Here is a 23,468-nt window from a genome sequence, read left to right on the forward strand (position 1 = left end):
TCTGAACTGAGCCAGCCCAATATATCAGCCTAAACTGTGAAGCTGCCCAGCCAGGTGAAACAGCAGCTAGTGAGTCACACAATCACCACAGGCTCACACAGACAGCTGGGCCAGAGTACAGGAGACACAGGCAGGTAATGTATACATGCTTGTAGTGCCTGCAAATTATATATTATATATATATTCTCTTGTTTTTTTGACACTGACATATGTCAGTGCACTTTCTAGTATAGACTGCAGTGGGAGTGTCTAAAGACTCTGGGAGGCATACGAATACACAATGAGCGAGAGAGGGAAAACAAGAGTAAGGGAGGAAATGATATAATTAATTAGCTTCATTCAAAGGTAAGCAATATGAAAACTGCCTAGAATAGGATGCTCAGCTTTTCCTTTATAAAATACACAGGAATCATTACGTGGACAGTGCAATACATTGGTTATGCAAGTAGAACTAGTATTTATCTACTTATATATGTAAAATAGAAAAAAATCTGCATTATTGCGCCTACTAAAAAATGCAGCGGGGTCTGGATTGTGGGTTTCCCAAATGCCCAAATGATAAAGCACAATATATAGTAATAATCCAGACAGCGCCAAAAAGAGCCTTAAAATCAATTAGATTTATTAACCACTTAAGCCCTCAGTCGTTTTCACTTTATGCATCCGAGCAATGTTCACCTCCCATTCATTAGCATATAACTTTATCACTACTTATCACAATGAACTGATCTATATCTTGTTTTTTCCGCCACCAATTAGGCTTTCTTTGGGGGGTACATTTTGCTAAGAGCCACTTTACTGTAAATGCATTTTAGCAGGAAGAATAATAAAAAAACGGAAAAAAAATAATTTCTCAGTTTTCGGCCATTATAGTTTTAAAATAATACATGCCTCCATAATTAAAACCCACGTATTGTATTTGCCCATCTGTCCCGGTTATTTCACCGTTTAAATTATGTCCCGATCACAATGTATGGCGACAATATTTTATTTGGAAATAGAAGAGCATTTTTTCCGTTTTGCATCCATCACTATTTACAAGCTTATAACAAAAAAAAAAAAAATAGAAATATTTAATCTTTACATAGATATTTAAAAAGTTTAGACCCTTAGGTAAATATTTATGTGTTTTTTATTGTAATGTTTTTTTTTTTTTTTAATTAAACATTTTATGTGTGTATTTTTGGGAGGGTGGTATGTAAATGGTGTTCGATTTAGGGAAATGTATGTCTATTTTTTTTTTTTTTTTACTTTCAGTTGTAGTTTTACTTTTTGGCCACAAGATGGCAACCTTGAGTTTGTTTACATTGCGTCACTCTAAGCGTACAATGTACGCTTAGAGGGACATAGGATTCAGAAAATGCGAAGCTTCCGAGAGAAGCTATCGCTTTTTCGGCAGGGGAGAGGAATCAGTGATCGGGCACCATAGCCCGATTCACTGATTTCTGGGCTACCGAATCCGCGGCCAGGAGCAAGCGTGCACGCGCGCGATCGGCTGCGGGAGCGTGCATGTCCTCCTTGACGTTTAAATACGTCAAGGAGGACTAAGTGGTTAAGAACACTCACAATAGTGACTGTAATGCTGGGAATACACGGTTCGTTTATGCGTCGGAATCGAGCAGCTGGCTCGATACTGGCGCGTCACCGCTCATTCCAGCGGGCGTGTAGATCGATTCCCGCTCGTCTCCGCGGGCATTTACTAATCTTTCGTGCGTTTCTTCTTTTGTTCTCCCCGCCGGTATCGAGCGCGGAATCGATCCAGCGAGGTATCGGAAATCATCAGCGGCTCAATTGATAATTTCAAACGAAGTGTGTATTCCCAGCATTACACTGTAATGTGCTCTAGGGTCACCAATCTTGTGAGATGACATAAATCCTACTGCAGTAGTAAAAATGGCCGATAATTATAAAATCCTAAGAATAAGAATTATAAAAATGTGCAGTTGCACAGTGCAAAATGGATTGGAGATAATACTTTGATAGATGGAACTGACAGATCCTTTCTATTAAGGCAGTGATTGATCCCTGATTGATTTCACAGTTGCACAAGACAAGTTATAATCAAATGATGTATATTCCTATGCATTAGATCCAGTGGTAGTTTGAATGTGACTCCAGAACTGGAAATTTATATGCTAATAGATTTAAGTAGTATGGAATACTCACAATCCTTCATATAGTTATATACAAAAGGATCCGCAAACCAAACAGTGGTAGAAAATTGCTGGTATTCTTTATTCAGGAATTCCACATGGCAGATGCAATAAAATCACAAGGTTCAACTGACGCGTGTCGGGCTTACAATCTGCCCTTAGTCATAGTTAAAGGTGAACCTGCAAGAGGAGGGCTTTATGTAGGTGGGAGGAAAGAAAACTCCACCCTATACCTCAACCAGCCCTCGCCTTAAAGGGAACATTCTCCTACTTCCGGTAGATTGCGTCAAAGTATGCCTCACGGAAGTTCGGGCGTTTCACTGTGGTTGTCGTCCATGTGTACACCAAAATATGTACGCATAGTCAGGGAGACAGCCACTAGATGGAGCTAAAACGGCAAAAGGGAGCAGGATAGCAAATGGCAACGCCTGAAAGCATACAGATGAGTGGAAACTCCATCTGCTGCAGCCAGCCATATGCTAAACTTATACAGGGAGTGCAGAATTATTAGGCAAATGAGTATTTTGACCACATCATCCTCTTTATGCATGTTGTCTTACTCCAAGCTGTGTAGGCTCGAAAGCCTACTACCAATTAAGCATATTAGGTGATGTGCATCTCTGTAATGAGAAGGGGTGTGGTCTAATGACATCAACACCCTATATCAGGTGTGCATAATTATTAGGCAACTTCCTTTCCTTTGGCAAAATGGGTCAAAAGGACTTGACAGGCTCAGAAAAGTAAAAAATAGTGAGATATCTTGCAGAGGGATGCAGCACTCTTAAAGGAGTACTGTAGGGGGGTTGGGGAAAATGAGTTGAACTTACTCGGGGCTTCTAATGGTCCCACGCAGACATCCTGTGCCCGCGCAACCACTCACCGATGCTCCGGCCCCGCCTCTGGTTCACCTCTGGAATTTCAGACTTGAAAGTCTGAAAACCACTGCGCCTGTGTTGCCGTGTCCTCGCTCCCGCTGATGGCACCAGGAGCGTACTGCCCAAGCACAGACCATACTGGGCCTGCGCAGTACGCACCGCGTGACATCAGTGGGAGCGAGGACACGGCAACACAGGCGCAGTGGTTTTCAGACTTTAAAGTCTGAAATTCCAGAAGTGAACCGGAGTCGGGGCCGGAGCATCGGTGAGTGGCTGCGCGGGCACAGGATGTCTGGGGGGGACCATTAGAAACCCTGGGTAAGTTCAACTAATTATCCCCCGACCCCCCTACAGTATTCCTTTAAAATTGAAAAGCTTCTGAAGCGTGATCATCGAACAATCAAGCGTTTCATTCAAAATAGTCAACAGGGTCACAAGAAGCGTGTGGAAAAACCAAGGCGCAAAATAAGTGCTCATGAACTGAGAAAAGTCAAGCGTGCAGCTGTCAAGATGCCACTTGCCACCAGTTTGGCCATATTTCAGAGCTGCAACATCACTGGAGTGACCAAAAGCAAAAGGTGTGCAATACTCAGAGACATGGCCAAGGTAAGAAAGGCTGAAAGACGACCACCACTGAACAAGACACACAAGCTGAAACGTCAAGACTGGGCCAAGAAATACCTTAAGACTGATTTTTCTAAGGTTTTATGGACTGATGAAATGAGAGTGAGTCTTGATGGGCCAGATGGATGGGCCCGTGGCTGGATTGGTAAAGGGCAGAGAGCTCCAGTCCGACTCAGACGCCAGCAAGGTGGAGTACTGGTTTGGGCTGGTATCATCAAAGATGAGCTTGTGGGGCCTTTTCGGGTTGAGGATGGAGTCAAGCTCAACTCCCAGTCCTACTGCCAGTTTCTGGAAGACACCTTCTTCAAGCAGTGGTACAGGAAAAAGTCTGCATCCTTCAAGAAAAACATGATTTTCATGCAGGACAATGCTCCATCACACGCGTCAAAGTACTCCACAGCATGGCTGGCAAGAAAGGTGTAACGATCGGTGAAGCACAGAGAGGATCTGATTACCGGTGATCTGCAGTATCACCGGGAATACAGATGTATACCAGATTATAAGTGATCTGCAGCATCACCGATAATCCGATATACCAGCTAACCTCTGTTCACCTGAGTAGAGTGTAGTGTTTGGTGTAACAGTAAGACTTCGAGGACTAGGCCTCAGTGCAGAGGGGAGTACTGCACGGATTCCTTCCGAAGACCTGGACTCTCCTAGACGGGAGGAGTCAGGCTGAGAGTAGGAAGGACTGTTCTGCAAGTGACACTCAGGAGGAAGTGTCACTAACAGGACGAGGAACCGCCTCCAATAGTAAGGTCGGTTCTCGAGGTCGGACAAGCCAGGTCGTAAACACACGGACAGATAAAGTACAGATACAGTAGGCAGAGGCGGAGTCTAGGTACAGGCAGGGTTGGGCAACAGGTATCGGAAATATCGAGGTACAAGATCAGGAGGCAGAAACAGAGTCTAAGGACTAGCCGGGGTTCGGCAACAGAGTATCAGAAAGGCAAGGTACACGATCAGAGTTCAGGAGGATAGTCAAACAGGCAAAGGGTCATAACAGATAATCACAATCAAACTAGTACTTTAAGCTATCAACAGAATCTAGCTTAGTGTAGGATTACAGCTCCAGCTGGTCCCGGCACACTAACGGATCTGACTACAGGTCTGAGTGCTCCCACGTATGTGTTTGCAACGCCAGACAACCAGCAACTGAATAAGCAGCAGAATATATAGTTGCTGGACTCTGCTGCCCCGCCCGAACCATTCAGCCAATCATGAGTCCTGCAGGAATCAGCTGACCTTCCTGATCAGCTGACACTTCCTCTGCAGGTATAAAGGTCCTGAATTCAGGCCCGCGCGAGCATAGCTCTCCATCTGCCTAGGTGCACTCGCGCGTGTCACTCTGAATCTTGGTGGACTATCAGTCCCAGCCACACCAGTACTGTCTTGCAATGTATCCAGTTCCAATGCGGATTCCGCCACTCCCAATGCGGATTCCGCCGCTCTGCCTATGCGGCGGTTTTTCCGCGTTGTGACGCCATGCTGAATGCGGAAACAGCCGCCTCACCTTGAGAGACGGCGGCTTTTCCGCGTTTCTTCATAAAAGGGTATAAAAGAAGAAAAACTAATGACATGGCCTCCTTGTTCACCTGATCTGAACTCCATTGAGAACCTGTGGTCCATCATAAAATGTGAGATTTACAAGGAGGGAAAACCGTACACCTCTCTGAACAGTGTCTGGGAGGCTGTGGTTGCTGCTGCACGCAATGTTGATGGTGAACAGATCAAAACACTGACAGAATCCATGGATGGCAGGCTTTTGAGTGTCCTTGCAAAGAAAGGTGGCTATATTGGTCACCGATTTGTTTTTGAATGCCAGAAATGTATATTTGTGAATGTTGAGATGTTATATTGGTTTCACTGGTAAAAATAAATAATTGAAATGGGTATATATTTTTTTTTGTTAAGTTGCCTAATAATTATGCACAGTAATAGTCACATGCACACACAGATATCCCCCTAAAATAGCTAAAACTAAAAACAAACTAAAAAACTACTTTCAAAAATATTCAGCTTTGATATTAATGAGTTTTTTGGGTTCATTGAGAACATGGTTGTTCAATAATAAAATTATTCCTCAAAAATACAACTTACCTAATAATTCTGCACTCCCTGTACTCTGGAAAAAGAGAAATCTTGTTTAAAAACATGAACCGTCCATTACAAGAAATTCTTGTTTTAGGTCCTTGAAGGGGAAAGAAAGGCGGAAAATGGGGGGAGATTAACCATTAAAGGGGAAGAATTCACTATATAGGGGGAGTAATAGTACAAAACTTATTGTCATTTTCTGCAAAATCTTGCTATTCTACTCCCTTTCTATGCTTTTAGTGGAAATCACCCCATCCTCAACTCACTTCAGATCACCTTCTGTTTAAAAAGACCAAACTGTTAAAAACAAATATAAGATACTGTACATATGGACAGAAAAAAAACTCAATGATGTACACACAGTCATGAGTAAATGGCAAGAAAAAAAGAGAGAGCATCAAGCCCTAATAGGTTATTTTATAACTAGTTACTGGACTCAATAGGTAGAAGTCCTGGTTAGTATAGAAGTCAGTTAATTAGGGATCCAGGAAACAGGCCATATCTACATAGTCATTAAGACCTAAAGCCCCCATGGCATCCGATTTCACTATCCACCTGGTTTCTTTCCTTAGGATTAGTCTCTCCCCATCTCCTCCTGTGGATGGCAGGGGGACTTGTTCCAACCCTGCGAACTTAAAGGGATACTGTAGGGGGGTCGGGGGAAAATGAGTTGAACTTACCCGGGGCGTCTAATGGTCCCCCGCAGACATCCTGTGCCTGCGCAGCCACTCACCGATGCTCCGGCCCCGCCTCCAGTTCACTTCTGGAATTTCTGACTTTAAAGTCAGAAAACCACTGCGCCTGCGTTGCCATGTCCTCACTCCCACTGATGTCACCCGGTGCGTACTGCGCAGGACAGTATGGTCTGTGCTTGGGCAGTACGCTCCTGGTGCCATCAGCGGGAGCGAGGACACGGCAACACAGGCGCAGTGGTTTTCAGACTTTCAAGTCTGAAATTCCAGAGGTGAACCAGAGGCGGGGCCGGAGCATCGGTGAGTGGTTGCGCGGGCACAGGATGTCTGCGTGGGACCATTAGAAGCCCCGGGTAAGTTCAACTCATTTTCCCCAACCCCCCTACAGTACTCCTTTAAGAGTGCTGCATCCCTCTGCAAGATATCTCACTATTTTTTACTTTTCTGAGCCTGTCAAGTCCTTTTGACCCGCTGATGTCACCAGGAGTGTACTGTGCAGACACAGACCATACTGGGCCTGCGCTGTGCGCTCTTGGTGACATCAGCGGGATCGAGGACACGGCAACGCAGGCGCAGTGGTTTTCTGACTTTAAAGTCAGAAATTCCATAAGTGAACGGGAGGCGGGGCCGGAGCATCGGTGAGTGGCTGCGCCAACACAGGATGTCTGCGGGGGACCATTAGAAGCCCCAGGTAAGTTCAACTAATTTTCCCCCGACCCCCCTACAGTATCCCTTTAAGGCAATTCGGGTTAGACTGGTGCTACACCCTCACGTGCTCTATAAGGCGCGGGCTCCCTCTTCCTGATTATATTGATCTTACATGATCCTGTATCCTTTCTTTAAGCTTCCTGGTGGTCATACCTATATAAAATCTAAGGCATGGACACCAGATAATATAAACAACAAACTTTGTCTGGCAGGTAATCAGCGTTCTGGATTTATTTTCTACAGGGCCCACTTTTAAAGCTAATGGGAACCCATATTTAAATTAAAAAAGTCAGATACTCACCTACGGAGAGGGAAGACTCGGTCCAAATGAGCCTTCCCTCTCCTCTTCCGGTGCCCCCTGTGCTGCGCTGGCTTCCCCGTTCACATCCCCCGCCGAGGGGACTTCAGAAGTCTTCGGGAGCCGAGTCCTCCCGAAGACAGGCGGCTCCATACTGCGCACGAACATCATAGCGTGCGCAGTGTAGAGCGGCCCGTCTTCGGAAGCACTCAGGCTCCCGAAGCATTTCCGAAGCCTCCCTGCAGCCAGGAAACAGCGGTATTTGACCAAAACAGTCGAATACCGCTACGGGGGAGCCAGCGCAAAAGCGGGGACCGGGAGAGGAGATGCTCTATGTGACCCAGAGCCTCCCTCTCCTTAGGGGAGTATCTGACTTTTTTAAATATGGGTTCCCATTCACTTTAAATTGTTTCCTTGCTGCATTAACGGACAAACTGAACAGCGTCCACACTTCCGATTCCCCTTCGGTCGGTAACTTTCTAACCAGTTACTTGGTCTTGGGGACTTATACTCACTACACATAACCTTGTTACCTATGGTGGGTGCCCTTTTAAATGTAACTAGGGGTGGCTTTTTATAAATTTCTCCTAAGATTGGGTCCCTTTTGATTGTTTTCCAGTTCTTCACGATACTTTTTTTGATGTCTTTGTCTATTGGGGTATATTAAAAGGTGAAGGTCAATCTTTCTTCACCTTGATTAGGTGTCTCTTTTACTCAGTTCTTTCTTCTAACTAACACCTTTCTGTTCTTCTCACTTGCCCTCACTCTAGCAATATCCAATTCCTTCTGGTTGCAACCTCTTTTTTGAAGATCTACTGTAAGATCCTCAGCTTGACGTAGGAAATCGTCATACTCTGTATTGTTCCTCAACCTCAAAAATTGACCGTACGGCAGGGACTTGAACACATGGTCTGGATGGTAGCTGTTACAGTGTAAAAGGGAGTTTCCAGATGTTTTTTTGTAGCCTTTTGAGATTAAATTCCCTCCTTGGATTTTCAAAACTAGGTCCAGGTATGTCACCTGGTCATAGCTAAACTCATAGGTAAATTTCATGTTATTTTTCCCATCATTCAGATCTAAGAAATCCTCAAAATCTTCTTTAGTCCCGGTCCAGACCACCAGGACATCATCCACAAATCTGGACCATCTCCCGAGGCAACCGCCATGGGGAACATCAGAGCTGTACATGTATTGGTGCTCCCACCATGGCAGAAACAAATTGGCATACGTGCACGACTTTATCGCGATGTGGGATTCTATTATAAAGGCTCACCACGTCAATAGTGACTAGGGCATCACCTTCGTGCCAAGGAACCAGGGCTGTGGAGTCGGTACAAAAATCCACCGACTCCTCAGTTTAGGATTCCAATCACCGACTCAGACTCCTATTATTTGCATCTTACAATCTTGTTGATTGAAAGTATGTAACATGAAATTTGTCTCTTAACTGCCAATGCTTAGGAATTTTAAAAAGACAACTGAAGTGAGAAGGCTATGGAGACTGCCATATTTATTCCCTTTAGTCATAGACTAAAACTAGTCCTTGGTAGTGATGGGCCGAACCGTTCGCCTGGCGAACCTCTCTGGGCCTCTTACTACTTCCGGGTCACAATGACCCGGAGTAGTTCGCCTGCGCTGCCTGGCGGAGCACGTCCTAGATCGCGCTCCTGTTGCCGGGCACTCTGCCATTGCGACCCGGAAGTAGTAAGAGGCCCATGGATTTAGAGATGTTCGCCGTCGAACGGTTCGGGAACCGTTCGCCACATCTCTAGTCCTTGGTAAGAGTACTTTTAAAAGGTACAGACCGGAACAAAGAACATCTATCAGGCCCTAGGCAATGTAACTGTGGGTACATGTAAGAGTGATGTGCAGGTACTCTGCAGGGGAATGAGGGGATTCTTCCTCTGTTACACATTCTTCATGAACAACCGGAACCAGGTTTATGGGTGATAGACAACACCTCTGTGTTCAATGTGCACAACATTCTCAGTGGATTCTCTGCAGCTCTGTGGGGAGTGCATATGTGGAGTATACTACTGTGTAACAAAGTAAACCTGAGACAGATGAAATTAAAATGTTATACATACCTGGGGCTTCCTCCAGCCCCCTTCAGGCTATTCAGTCCCTCGCTGTCCTCCTCCACCACCTGGATCTTCTGCTACGAGTCCAGGTACTTGAGCCAGTCTGGCATAGTGTGCATGCACACACTCCGCCGCTGGGAGCTTACTACACCTGCGCAGCACTATTGCGCAGGTGCAGAACGCTCCTGGCTGTGGAAGCGGCATGCGGCCGGACTGCGCTGACTGGCTGAATTACCAGGACTCATAGCAGAAGATCCAGGGGGTGGAGGGGGACAGCGAGGGACTGATTAGCCAGAAGGGGGCTGGAGGAAGCCCCAGGTATGTATAACACTTTTCTTTTCATCCTTCTCAAGTACCATTTAATTCGTAGTCACCAAACCAAATTTTAACAACATATCAAATTATTTGATTTCATCAGCAATCAAATCAACTGTACTGCCGCAGTTGATTTATGTACATTTGCATAGATCAGAATCAACGCAGAATTATTTCCATCTCATTGACCATCTCAATTAGTGACACGGCTATGCATCAGGCTTTATATTTACAGCATAGATGTTATTTAGTATATATAAGAGATTCCTGTGTACACATCATATATACAGTCACAATCAGATGTGTATATCTGACTTTAAAAATACAGGGACTGCTTTATTGATGCAGCACAAGTAACTAATTTTGATTGATTTCATTTTTGTGGACTAAGCACAACTATTACTGTATGTATAATTTATAATGACTTATCTGAGAAATAGAACATTTTATCATATTTTCTATTTTAATTACAGTTTAAATTCATTAGGAGTCGGAGCATTTTTTCCCGACTCCGACTCCAGGCACCCAAAATTGCCGCGACTCCGACTCCACAGCCCTGCAAGGAACACCTTCGATGCTGCTAAGCAGGTCCAGCGTATCCTGAAGGTAGGATGGCACCTGTCCTAGCAAAGGCCTCAGGAGTTGATTCAGATAGTTATACAGCCTCTCGGTAAGGGAACCCATGCCGGACACTATCGGACGTCCCGATGATCTGTCCCGGGACTTGTGGATCTTGGGCAAGTGGTACCATATCGGTTTTATCGGGAATTCTGGTAGTAAATCTTCTGCCATTTTATGTTTCAGGTATCCACTTTCCACTCCCTTCCTTAGGAGAGATTGCATTGCTCTCATACTTTATGGTTGAGTTCTCACTCAACGGTTTATAGACCTCTGTCACTTAATTGGCATAGTGATTCTTCATTACACTGTTCAGATGTCATCACCACTAAGGCTCCGCCCTTATCGGCTTTCCTAAGTATCAGGTCTGATCTTCCCTATAGCCACTGAATTGCTTTTTGTTCTTCTTTATCCAGGTTTGGTTTGACCTTTTTGTATCTTAACGCTTTCAGATCATCTTCCACTTGCATTTGAAAGATATCTGTTGCAGAACCCTGTTGGTGGGAGCACCAATACGTGTACGGCTCTGATGTTCCCCATGGCGGTTGCCTCGGGACATGGTCCAGATTCGTGGATGATGTCCTGGTGGTTTGGACCGGGACTAAAGATTTTGAGGAATTCTTTGATGGGAAAAATAACATGACATGTACCTTTAGTTTAGCTATGACCAGGTGACATACCTTGGCCTAGTTTTTAAAATGCAAGGAGGGAATTTAATCTCAAAAGGCTACAACAAAACATTATCTGTAAACTCCCTTTTACACCGTAACAGCTACCAATCAGACCATGTGTTCAAGTCCCTGTCGTAAGGTGAATTTTTGAGGTTGAGGAGGAACAACACAGAATAGGACGATTTCCTACGTCAAGCTGAGGATCTTACAGTAGATCTACAAAAAAAGAGGTTACAACCAGAAGGAATTGGATATTGCTAGAGTGAGGGCAAGTGAGAAGAACAGAAAGGAGTTAGTTAGAAGAAAGAACAGAGTGAAATAAACTCCTAATCAAGGTGAAGAAAGATTGACCTTCACTTTTCAATATACCCCAATGGCCAAAGACATAAAAAAAAAAAAAAAAGTATCATGAAGAACTGGAAAACAATCAAGAGGTACCCAATCTTAGGAGACATTTATAAAAAGCCACCCCTAGTTACATTTAAAAGGGCACCCTCCATAGGTAACAAGGTTATGAGTAGTGAGTATAAGTCCCCCAGACCAAGTAACTGGTTAGAAAGTTACCAACCGAAGGGGAATCGGAAGTGTGGACGCTGTACAGTTTGTCCGGTAATGCAGCAAGGAAACCGATAAAGCCCAGTCTATACGGAGCGATGTGTCTTATCAATCGAGCGGCTCAATTGATAAGATCCGTCAGGTCCGATCTCGCCGCCGCCGATTCCCTGCTCGTTCCCCACGAGCGGACAATGGCAGGGAATCGAGCGCAAGATAAGCGGCGCCGGCGGGGATCGAATCCGACGCATGCGAGCGGGGACGCGCAGGGATGCGGCAGAGGCGATCCAGCGGCTAATCGAGCCGCCGGATCGCTCTTTGTAGATTCAGCATAAAAGTGGGCCCTGTAGAAAATAAATCCAGAACACTGATTACCTGCCAGACAAAGTTTGTGGTTAATATTATCTGGTGTCCATGCCATAGATTTTATATAGGTATGACCACCAGGAAGCTTAAAGAAAGGATACAGGATCATGTAAGATCAATATAATCAGGAAGAGGGAGCCCGCACCTTATAGAGCACGTGAGGGTGGAGCACCAGACTAACCCGAATTGCCTTAAGTTCGCAGGGTTGGAACAAGTCCTCCTGCCATCCAGGGGAGGAGATAGGGAGAGACTACTCCTAAGGAAAGAAACCAGGTGGATAGTGAAATCGGATGCCATGGGGGCTTTAGGTCTTAATGACTATGTAGATATGGCCCGTTTCCTGGATCCCTAATTAACTGACCTCTATACTAACTGGGACTTCTACCTATTGAGTCAAGTAACTAGTTCTAAAATAACCTATTAGTGCTTGATACTCTTTTTTTCTTACCATTTACTCATGGCTGTGTGTGCATCATTGAGTTTTTTCTGTCCATATATATCTTGTATTTGTTTTTAGCAGTTTGGGCTTTTTTAAACAGAAGGTGGTCTGAAGCGAGTTGAGGATGGGGTGTGTTCCACTAAAAGCATAGAAAGGGAGTAGAATAGCAAGTTTTTGCAGAAAATGACAATGAGTTTTGTACTATTACTGCCCCTATATAATGAATTCTTCCCCTTTAATGGATAATCCTTCTCCCCCCCCCCCCCCCCCCCCCTCAGTTTCTCCCTTTCTTTCCCCTTCAATGATCTAAAAGAAGCATTTCTTGTAATGGTCGGTTGCATGTTTTGAAACAAAATTTCTCTTTTTCCAGAGTATAGGTTTAGCATATGGCTGGCTGCAGCAGATGGATTTTCCACTCATCTGTATGCATTCAGCCGTTGCCATTTGCTATCCTGCTCCCTTTTGCCACTCTAGCTCCATCTAGTGGCTGTCTCCCTGACTACGCGTACATATTTTGGTGTGCGCATGGACAACAACCACAGTGGAACACCCGAACTTCCGGGAGGTGTACTTTATGACGCAATCTACCAAAAGTAGGAGGGCGGGCAACGGGCAGCCACACGCCGTGATCTATGGGATTATTCCCTTATATAAACAGACAGCGCTGACTAATCGGCGTGCGCAGGGCCTCAGAAAACGCTCATTTGATCGAAACGTGCGTCTGGCAATCCATCGCTCCCACTTCACCCCACAGACTGCAGGATCCGGTAGGAATCTTTGCTAAAGCTGGACTTTTTAACTATTGTTATACAGCCGGTTCTAATAAAGCTGTGATTTTTATGCAAGGAGCTGCAAGTGCCAATCTGATCATTTCCTTACTGCTACCTGAAAATAAAACAAATAAGTGACTCAATCTCCTCCACTGTTGTGTTCTCTGTAGATATGTAATAATTGGTTGACTTACATCTAGATCGGCTAACTTTATCTATCATTCTTGGGATCTGTGGAAAAGGATGGTAAGACTATCTCCTGAACTCTGTGGAAAGGTGTGGCTACCTTTGGTAAATATGTCTGGTCTGAAGAATATTCGGTCTGGGTGAATGACCATATAAGGATTCTTTATGGATAAGGCCTGTATATCCCCCACCCTTCTTGCCGTAGTGAAGGCTACTAGGGAAGCGACCTTTAACGTTAACATCTTAATAGGAATTTCATCTGTCAGTTGAAAAGCGTCTGACATAAGAAAATCAAGCACTAGTGACAGGTCCCAGGGAGGAACTACCTTAATTGGAACAGATTGGGATCTGGCTACTGCTTTCAGAAAATTCTTTATCTGCAACTCAACGGATAACTGCCTGTTCAAAAAAACACCTGGACTCTAAAGGCTCATACACACATCAGACCATAGTCTTTGGAAAATGAAAGATCACAGACCAATTTTACCCCCTTCCATGTAGTATGAGAGCCATACCTACACAGTCTATTCTATGGAGCTGAACTCCCCATCAGACAGAAATCTTTGCAAGATGCTGCACACAAAGATGCTGTAGACATTCAAAAGATCAGTATCTGCAAAAGATCTGTTCCTGCAAAAGATCCTTTCCTGCAAAATGCATTCATAGTCTATGATATCTGCAGATCCTCATACACACCTTGTTTAACAGACATTCATCTGCAGATCAGATCCACCAGGATGGATTTTCAGATCTGCAGATGATTGTCTGATCTGCAGATGAATGTCAGTTAAACAAGATGTGTATGATGATCTGCAGATCTCATAGACTATGAATGCAATTTGCAGGAACAGATCTTTGGCAGGAACAGATCTTTGGCAGATACTGATCTTTTGTGTCTGTACAGCATCTGTGTGTGCAGCATCTTGCAAAGATTTTTATCTGATGGGGAGTTCAGCTCCATAGAAAATACTGAAGGTATGGCTCTCATACTACATGAAGGATGGTAAGATTGGTCTGTGATTTTTCATTTTCCAAAGACTATGGTCTGATGTGTGTATGAGCCTTAAGAGTGCTAACTGCCAACCCCATGTCCACACTGTCCTGTAAAAATTCCAAAATAAAGATCCACCAGGATGGATTTTCAGATATGCATATAAGTGTCTGTTAAACAAGGTGTGTATGAGGATCTGCAGATATCAGACTATGAATGCATTTTGCAGGAACCGATCTTTTGCAGATACTGATCTTTTGAATGTGTACAGCATCTTTATGTGCAGCATCTTGCAAAGATTTTTATCTGATGGGGAGTTCAGCTTAACCCCCTTGGCGGTATGAAAAATACCGCCAGGGGGAAGCGCAACAGTTTTTTTTAATTTTTTTTTTTTTTTTATCATGTAGCGAGCCGAGGGCTCGCTACATGATAGCCGCTGCTCAGCGGCATCCCCCCAGCCCCGCCGATCGCCTCCGGCGATAGGCGATCAGGAAATCCCGTTCAAAGAACGGGATTTCCTGGAGGGCTTCCCCCGTCGCCATGGCGACGGGGCGGGATGACGTCAGCGACGTCGGGACGTCATTGGGAGACCCGATCCACCCCTCGGCGCTGCCTGGCACTGATTGGCCAGGCAGCGCTCGGGGTCTGGGGGGGGGGGGGGGGGGCCGCGCGCCGCACCGGATAGCGGCGATCGGGCGCGCGGCGGCGGCGATCGGGGTGCTGGCGCAGCTAGCAAAGTGCTAGCTGCGTCCAGCAAAAAAAAAATTAAGGAAATCGGCCCAGCAGGGCCTGAGCGGCACCCTCCGGCGGCTTACCCCGTGTCACACACGGGGTTACCGCTAAGGAGGTTAATAGAATAGACTGTGTAGAGTAAGCTCTCATACTACATGGAAGGTGGTAAAATTGGTCTAAGATCTTTCATTTATCTTTTAAGTGTGTACACACCATAAAAGTATTTGCCAAACAACAACTCGCCTTGGAATTCCATGGCGCACAAACAGTGCTTAGATGAGACATAGCCCTCCCAAGAATTTAACCATATGGCTCAGCTAGAGGAATTGATCAGAGCGGTTGTTTTGGCCACAGATCTTAATGACTCTGTGGCCCCATCTGCCAAGAAGACTACCGTCTGACATAACTGGTAGGGATTCCAGTATCTTTTCCTGTGGTGTGCCTGCTAAAAGATGGGCCTTTAACCCTCGCATACACTTCTCTATATTATGGTTAAGGCAGATAGCTGCAATAGCCAGTTTAAAAGCAAACGCAGCTGCCTGCCACGCCCTCTTCAGGAGAATCACTGCCTTTCGGTCCATAGGATTCTTTAAACTACCCTCATCTTCAAAAGATAAATCAGCTGACAGATTATTGCGCTAACCGTGCATCTAGTCTAGGACAATGACCATAAATCCCGATTCTCTTGTTTAAACGGAAACTTCCTTTTAAACGATCTCAGAATGAATAACCTTTTCTCAGGCTGTTTCCACTTAGAAGATAACACTTAATGGATCTATGCACAAGAAAAGTTCTGCTACCCAAGTCTTCTAGATATATATCATCCTGAGCAGATGCAGAAGGAGCAGCTTCCTGAATCTGCTTAGAATCGTACACTGCTTTTAAAAGTTCTGCAGTGTATTCCACACTAAAGAGATATCTGGATGTTCTGGCTATGGACTTATCCTGGGAATCTGAGACTTTAGCCTCCCCCTCCTCAAACGATTCCTCAGATACATCCTCTATAGATTCATGAGGAGAATCAAGTTCTATAGGGCCCAAAATAGGAGTCAAAGCCTGAATGGCATGCAACTGTTCCTGCTGTGTCTGTGCCTGCGTCTAAGACGTTTGAGGCTGTTCCACAGTCTGAACTTGGGTCTGTACTGCCATTGGAACTGTCTGAGAACCTCCCTGTTGTGTAGGTTGAGGTTGTTGAGACTGAGCCTGCATCTGTACCTGAACCTGAGGCTGAGTGGGAAAGGCTGCATGAAAGGCTGTAAAGGTAGTAGTTAACTCCCACTTCATGGACTTCATTAAGTCCACCATAACCACATTTGTATCCGAACTAGACTCCCCTTATGTCTGCATCTATCACATGTGGACCTAGTGCAAGTAGTTGGCAAAACCTCCCCACATTTAGCACAATTTTTTGTTTTCTGGGTTGACTTTGTTCTCTGCAGAAGACAAAACACAAATATAGAAATACACAAGCATTAGTCTTAACCTCCTCATACCACTAATAGTCAGCTTAGGGGGAGACCGGGATAGACAAGCGGTACCTGTGACTGCACCATCGCTGGCTCTGCTGTTGCAGGTGGCCTGTAGCTATCCGCGGTTGAGGATTTAGTGCCCTCCATGCCGCACTGACAGCGTCTCAGCGTTGCTTGTGCGCTCTGCAGCTTAAACCGCCGCTCTTCTGGCTGCCAGCGCAGCCCCCAGAGGTCAAAGAAGACCTTCCTGTCGCAGTATCCAATAGACGCCCTCGGTGGGCAGAGCTACGTGCCGATTCTGTCCCGCCTCCATCTTTCGGGGAACACAATCAGCGGCATACACGTGGTCTACCCTTACTGGGAAGATGGCGGGCAAGAGGTGGCCATGAGGGAGGAGACCGCAAACTCGCTCCTGCGCCCGCTGCATCGACAGGTAGCGTTTCTGGGCGAATAGATGTGCCCCCCATCTGCTCAGCACACCAGGCAGGACCTGCTCCCTCATGAGGTAAACGTCACAACATTTACTGTATAGGTGCCACCAAGCTGCCCTATAGGCAAAAAAAACTAGAAATCTGCACCACAGGAGAGTGGAAACAATAAAAGAACTGAATGAGGAGGTGACTCAAGGGGAGCTGTTCTGGAGGATGATGGGAGAAAGCTAGAATTCAAGACTGATAGAACATTTTAGAATTGTACATGGAGGGGGATCCTAAATACTTGTCCTTTGCTGGCCTTGAGCATGTACCAGTCCCACCAAGAGGTGGAGATAGAGAATGTTTACGTCCGAGGAGAGAATTGGATAATTAAAACAGAAGCAATGGTGCCGTTACGGTTGAACGATTATGTAAACGTTCTGTTTTTTGGAGTGTTAGTTAAGAACTGTTAATTCTTAAAAATAGCTTAGCGGAAAATAATTCTTTGTTAAGTGAAGTCATTGGAGTAATTTCTATGACTTTTCCCTCTCTCTCTTTCCCTCCTCCTGTTTCTTAGCTCCATTCACTCTTCTTCTGAGGTCCCTGGTTTTCTCTCCTTTTACATGGCTCCCTTATTTTTACTCTACCCTATGTTTATAACTACTAAGACTATATTTAGTCTCCTCCCTCTTTTCCTAATCTATGCTGTTACAATAACTCCTGATAAGAGCTTTTTGTGTATACAAGGTTGATTGCTCAGTAATACATGAATCCTTTATATTGTTTTTAACATAGTGGTTTGGATAGTAATATATTATATAAGGGGTGGGGTAGTATTTAAAATGTGTTACATTTAATGTATGACATATACTTAACGAGACACTAAAGCGAAATAAATTAATAATGATTTGTATGTGTAGTACCAAATAAAACATTAGGAGCAGAGACATAAGTCTAATGTTTCCAGTACAGGAAGAGTTAAGAAAATTCAGTTATCTTGCAAAAGAGCCATTGAGCTTCACGACTTTCAAAGTCACAGAGAGCTCTGTCTTCTGAAGCTTATTATCTCAAGTAAATGTATTTTCTTTTTCTCTGCAGAGAAGGGTTTAAAAGTTCACTTGCCTGCTCTGTAAAATCATTTAGAATGCTGAATAGTGTGTAAACTGCAAATATTAGAGAATGATGCAATGTTATAAACAAAACTGTATAACTGAAAATAAAAATGTAAGATTTTATTTGCTACTTATGTTCTAGTAATTATCCATACTACACAACCAATTCCCTATAATCAATTTTTTTTTCGCTTCAGTGTCTCTTAAAAACTTAATTTTTTTTTTATCCCCTTTTCATCTATTCATTAGATTGCAGTTCCAGACAAAACCACAAGATGGAGATGAGGCATTTTTTGGCCCAAACAGCCCATGTCTGAATATGGTAGGTCTGTTTTTATAACAAGTCTCATGCAATGTTACTAGTATGGAAAGCGATGTTTGAAATAAAACGGTTTTAAAAGTAACGAAGAGTAGTGCCAGACTCTACTATTTACCTGCACACTGATTACTAATATCTTCAGGCTCTTTATGTCTTGAAGCACACTCTGATATCTGCATCTATTAAACGATAACCATAGTTGCAGAACCCCCTGATTCACCTTTTTGACTTATGTGTTGCATTATAGCTACAATCAAATCAGAATAGCGCCATACTGCAGTGCCAGTTGTCTTTCTTTTTTCTATCCCTATATTTGCACGCTTGGTTAGAATCATTAAGTAACATAACGAGATTCAGTCCTCATACATACAATCGGTTGCATACCATTCACATTGAATCAATATATGATATTGCATTATAAAAGTTCTTTCCTCAGAATGTTCTGACACTACTGCATAAGGTCTTAGCATTTATGTCTGCTCCTCCTAGCTCCTTTTTATTGCCTGATGAAGTGGGATGTTGCCCGTGACACGCAATGCACAACTTGTAAAGTACCTTTGAATAAAGAAACTATTTTTCAGTGAATATAGAATGTTGAGTCTACTTGGGGGAGGCAAGTTCACCACTACCTCCCTATTTTATATGGCTTTTAATGATTTTATCCTGAACTGGTACCCCTGTTTCAAAATTGTTACATTTTGTGAGTCCACCCTGGGTGGAAGGGTGTTACCCCTTTTTTTCTAACTTCTATGGATAGTGAGATTCTTAATCTGCGCGCTTACACTATTACTCCCACGTGATAGAGGAAGCTTTGCGCGCGATCGGCTGTGTGTTTTGCGCGGCCGATCGCATGCAAACCTTCCTCTATCATGCGGAGTAATGGTGTACACGCACAAACCTCGGCACCAGCAGATAGATGCAGTGAGAGCAGTTATGATACTTTTGTGAATCAACCCCCCCAGTGTGACCATCCCCACCCGGCTACTTTTTCATGCCACCCGGCTGGAAAAATATTCTGGGGAGAACACTGTACTGCACTATCCGGGCTCTCTTTCTTTTATATACACCATAAGAAGCTGACTGAATCTATGTTTTGCTCACTACACTATGCATAGGCAGGATAATGGACACATCTCACACGGTTTCCTGTAGTTACTAAAATATTATTGAAGCGATTCTTCCTTTTCATGGTTACAGCATTTCCATGATAACATGTACATCACGTGATCAAGGTCAAAAACCAGGTTACTACAGGAAAATGAGGAGAAGCATGAGCAATGTCATAGCTGGCTGTAAGAGCAGGAGAGAGAGAGACACCTTTTTGGTTAGCTGCAATATTTTTTGTGCGCAACATTGAAAGGCAGAGACACCTTTTTAGTTAGCTGCAGTATTTTTTTGTGCGCAACATTGACAGGCAGGGCCTAAATATACAGAGAAGAAAGCTAATAAACTTCTCCCAACAAAAGGAGGAAAAGGTCAGCTTGGATTGTTTACCAATTTTCATCATCTTGCGCAGTTTCTCCAGGTTCCCTGTAATGAGGTAGAGGAAGGAAAGCTTATCAAAGTTCTTGGTGCGCTGGTAGCACATTTCCACTATTTGGTGGTTGCCCTGCAGTAGGGCAACCTCACCCAGCTTCTCCCAGCAGTTCTTATCATCGAGGGCTTTGGCAGCTTCAAGAGCAATCTAGTGATTGAAGGACAGAGAAACCATCACTATGGATTGCACATGATATATGAATACAATGATATTGATAGGGTAAAAATAGAAGACTTCGATAAAGTCACCAAACCTCAATGTTGCCACATTCCAGAGCCAGGCTAAACCGAGTCTTCTCATCTTTCACAAAGTGCAATGCCACCTCAGGATAACCTTTCTTCTGCAGGTAAGCAATGATGGACTGTCCAACCAGCTTGGCATTTCTCACCATGTGCAAGACCTAGGAAGAGTAAGCCATTAAGCAGCCAGCTTGTTTGTTCTGTCTGTGCCCCTCTATCACTCTGAGCTATCACAGCAGAAGTAAGTAAATATGAGCAAGTAAACATTCTGTACCTGGCAACAAGTCTAAAGGTGAATTTCTCCAATGGTGAACAAACCCACATCAAAAGAAAAGCCTAACATACTAATTTTGGCCCTTTAACCTCCCCGACGTTATGATTATTTCCAGATTTAGGATCTAAAAGCCATGCAATTTTTTCACAAGCTTTTAGACCATAAAAACAAGGGGGGGGGGGGGGGGGGAAATACCAGAGAGAGATCTGCAGCAGCTCCTGCATAAAACTCAATCTGGCATGGGATTACCGCTCTGAGCTGCGGTTTTTAATCCCGAACCTGATTTCCCGCTAAGCAGGTTAACATCCCGTAAAACGTTGCTGGCGCACCAGGGGTATAGATATGCATACATGTTTATTTAACGCTCTACTCCTGTTAATTTCCATTGTCATCCCGCCGTTCTGTGATCGGTGAATGGGAACAGCTGTTCCCAAAGCCGATCACAGTGCCCGATGAAAAAAACCTAGCGTCAGCAAGACGCCGGTATTCATTCACAAAGAGAAAGTAACACAGATACACAAAACACTTCCTGTGTACTGTACACAGTACACAGGAATTAAGTGTGGTGACATCTTGTGACCAAAAAGTAAAAATACACCCACATGCACTATTATATATAGATTTTACCCCTTTTCACACTACCTCATAGTTACCAAAATAAAATACTTGTAATAAAAGAAAACAAAAAACAACAAACATACATACATAAATAAAAAAAAAAAAAAAAAAAAAAAAAAAAAGGTTACTTTGGGGACTTTTTAAAATGTATGTCATGGGGGCATATTACTGTTATTTTTGTAAATAAAGGCTTCTTGCAATTCCTGATAGAGTATAACAAAACAAAACACTAAATTGGGGGAAAATTACAACTTTATGTCAAAGTAAAATATCACCATACTGTATATTGTACTACAGACACAATTTAAAGGGAATCTAAACTGAGAAAGATATAGATTTGTCCTTTTAAAATAATACTAGTTGCCAGACTCTCCTGCTGATCATGTGTCTTTAATACTTTCAGCCACAGCCCTTGAACAAGCATGCAGATCAGGTGCTCTGACTGAAATCAGACTGGATTAGCTGCATGCGTATTTCAGGTCTGTGATTCAGCCACTACAGCAGCCAAAGAGATCAGCAGGGCTGCCAAGCAACTGGTATTGTTTAAAAGGAAACATCCATATCCCTCTCAGATTAAGTTCCCTTTAAACGTTGTTCTAACCAGGACAAATGGACAAAAAAAAGTTTTGTTTTTTTTACTTATTACCTTTAAAATGCATATAAAATAAAATAAATTCTCCCCAAAAAGTACCACCCAAAGAAAGCCTAAATTTGTGGTGAAAAATATATAGATCATGTCAGTGTGATACGAAATGATAAAGTTATAGGCAAATGAATGGGAGGAGCGTGATGTGAAAATTATCTGGTTTTAATGGCAAAATAAAAAAAAAAAACTGGGAAGTGGTTAAAGGGAAGGTCCAAGGTGATTAAAAAACAAAAATCTACTTACCTAGTGCATCCTCCAGCTCCTGGCAGCCATCCTGTGTCCTCGCCACAGCTCCAGGTCCCCTCCAGTGCAGATGCCGACCTTGCCTAATGGCGCTTCAGCACGTGGCAGAACTACTGCGCCTGGGCAGTACAGTCCGGACGACGTCAGTGCGACTCCGTGAGCTTTTACTCACCTCCCGGGGGATCCACACACCGGTAGCCGTTCTCCTTCCTGTCCTTGGAGGCTCTGAATCACTCTGGTGATATCGTCGCCACTGATCTCACCAAAGTGTTATAATGCCACCTGGAGGAAGGTAAAATGGCAGTGCTTGAGCCCAGGGAGGTGAGTGACAGAAGGGGCTACTGGCATTCTGGCAGCATGATTTTTCTGCTACTTCTGCTGTGTCCAGAGCACTTCCATCGCATCACATAGCACTGTAGGCAGCGTGTGATGTCTCATTGACTTTAAAGAGACTCGGATGCCTCAAAAATTACCCGATTTTATTAGCCAGTCCTTTTCAGCATTAATGGCATAGATGAAAGGCCACATTCCCGCAGCTAAACAATGCCTTTATCACCCCAAAATCCCGGGGAAAAATTCCACATTTTTCAAAGTCGTGGATTTTGCTGCGCGGTGGAGTGAGAGCTTTGGGCTGTAGCTCTGCCTCCAGTCACGTCAATCACCGCAAATCTCGGCCTCCTCCCGCCCCTCTCATTGAAAAAAGACTGAGAGGGGTGGGAGAAGGCGGTGATCCGCAGGTATTGACTCAAATAGAGGCAGAGCTACTGCACAAAGCTTTGCCTCTAACAGGAAGGAGACCCGCAACTTGCCCCGGGGATTTCGGGATGATTAAGGCCTCGTTTAGCCGCGGGAATGCAGCGTTTCATCTAGGCCATTAATGCTGAAAATGACTGGCTAATAAAACAGGTAATTTTCGAGGCTTCAAACTCTCTGTATTGGCCACTGTGATTAGCTGCAGTGGGGGAGAGTACCACAATATGACACAAAGTGTAAAAGAGGCTTCAAAGTTCCTTTCACTTGATCTAAGGGACCAAGCCCAACGCATACAAAACTGTGTATTGCTAAACAAATTGGGGAATTCAGGGCAGGCTAAAGAACTAAACTCTGTAAGGCTATATTGTAGTCTTACAGCCAATACAAATGCCACTGGACAACCTAGGTCTGTAAGCATAAATAAAGTAAAGAGTACCTCATCATACTTCCTGTTAATAAGGGCTAGTTTGAATTTGAATTCTGTGGGGTCAATAGTCAACACTCGTGGGCGACACTCCCGATCCAGACAGTAAACATTGTTTCCCTTGACACGGGTGATATAGATGGGCAGATCCAGAGTCCGGATTATCCCATGATCACTGAAACAAAATGCAAAATGACATACTGCATTAGTCTAAATATGGACATGGATATTATACTTTAAAAAGTATCGTGATGTG

General features: G+C 44.1%; 1 protein-coding gene across 1 annotated transcript in view; it reads right to left on the reverse strand.

Moving 5' to 3' along the window:
* COPA (COPI coat complex subunit alpha) overlaps positions 1-23,468 on the reverse strand; it is a 329,230-nt gene that overhangs the window by 97,805 nt on the left and 207,957 nt on the right. Inside the window, exons 18-20 of the mRNA XM_068253599.1 lie at positions 23,225-23,387; positions 20,269-20,415; positions 19,973-20,162 (exon numbers count right to left, since the gene is read on the reverse strand). Of these exons, the coding sequence (XP_068109700.1) occupies positions 19,973-20,162; positions 20,269-20,415; positions 23,225-23,387 (500 nt within the window). The remainder of the gene's footprint in view (positions 1-19,972; positions 20,163-20,268; positions 20,416-23,224; positions 23,388-23,468) is intronic.

The sequence above is a fragment of the Hyperolius riggenbachi genome, chromosome 9 (genome assembly GCF_040937935.1).
Source record: "Hyperolius riggenbachi isolate aHypRig1 chromosome 9, aHypRig1.pri, whole genome shotgun sequence".
Lineage (NCBI taxonomy): Eukaryota > Metazoa > Chordata > Amphibia > Anura > Hyperoliidae > Hyperolius > Hyperolius riggenbachi.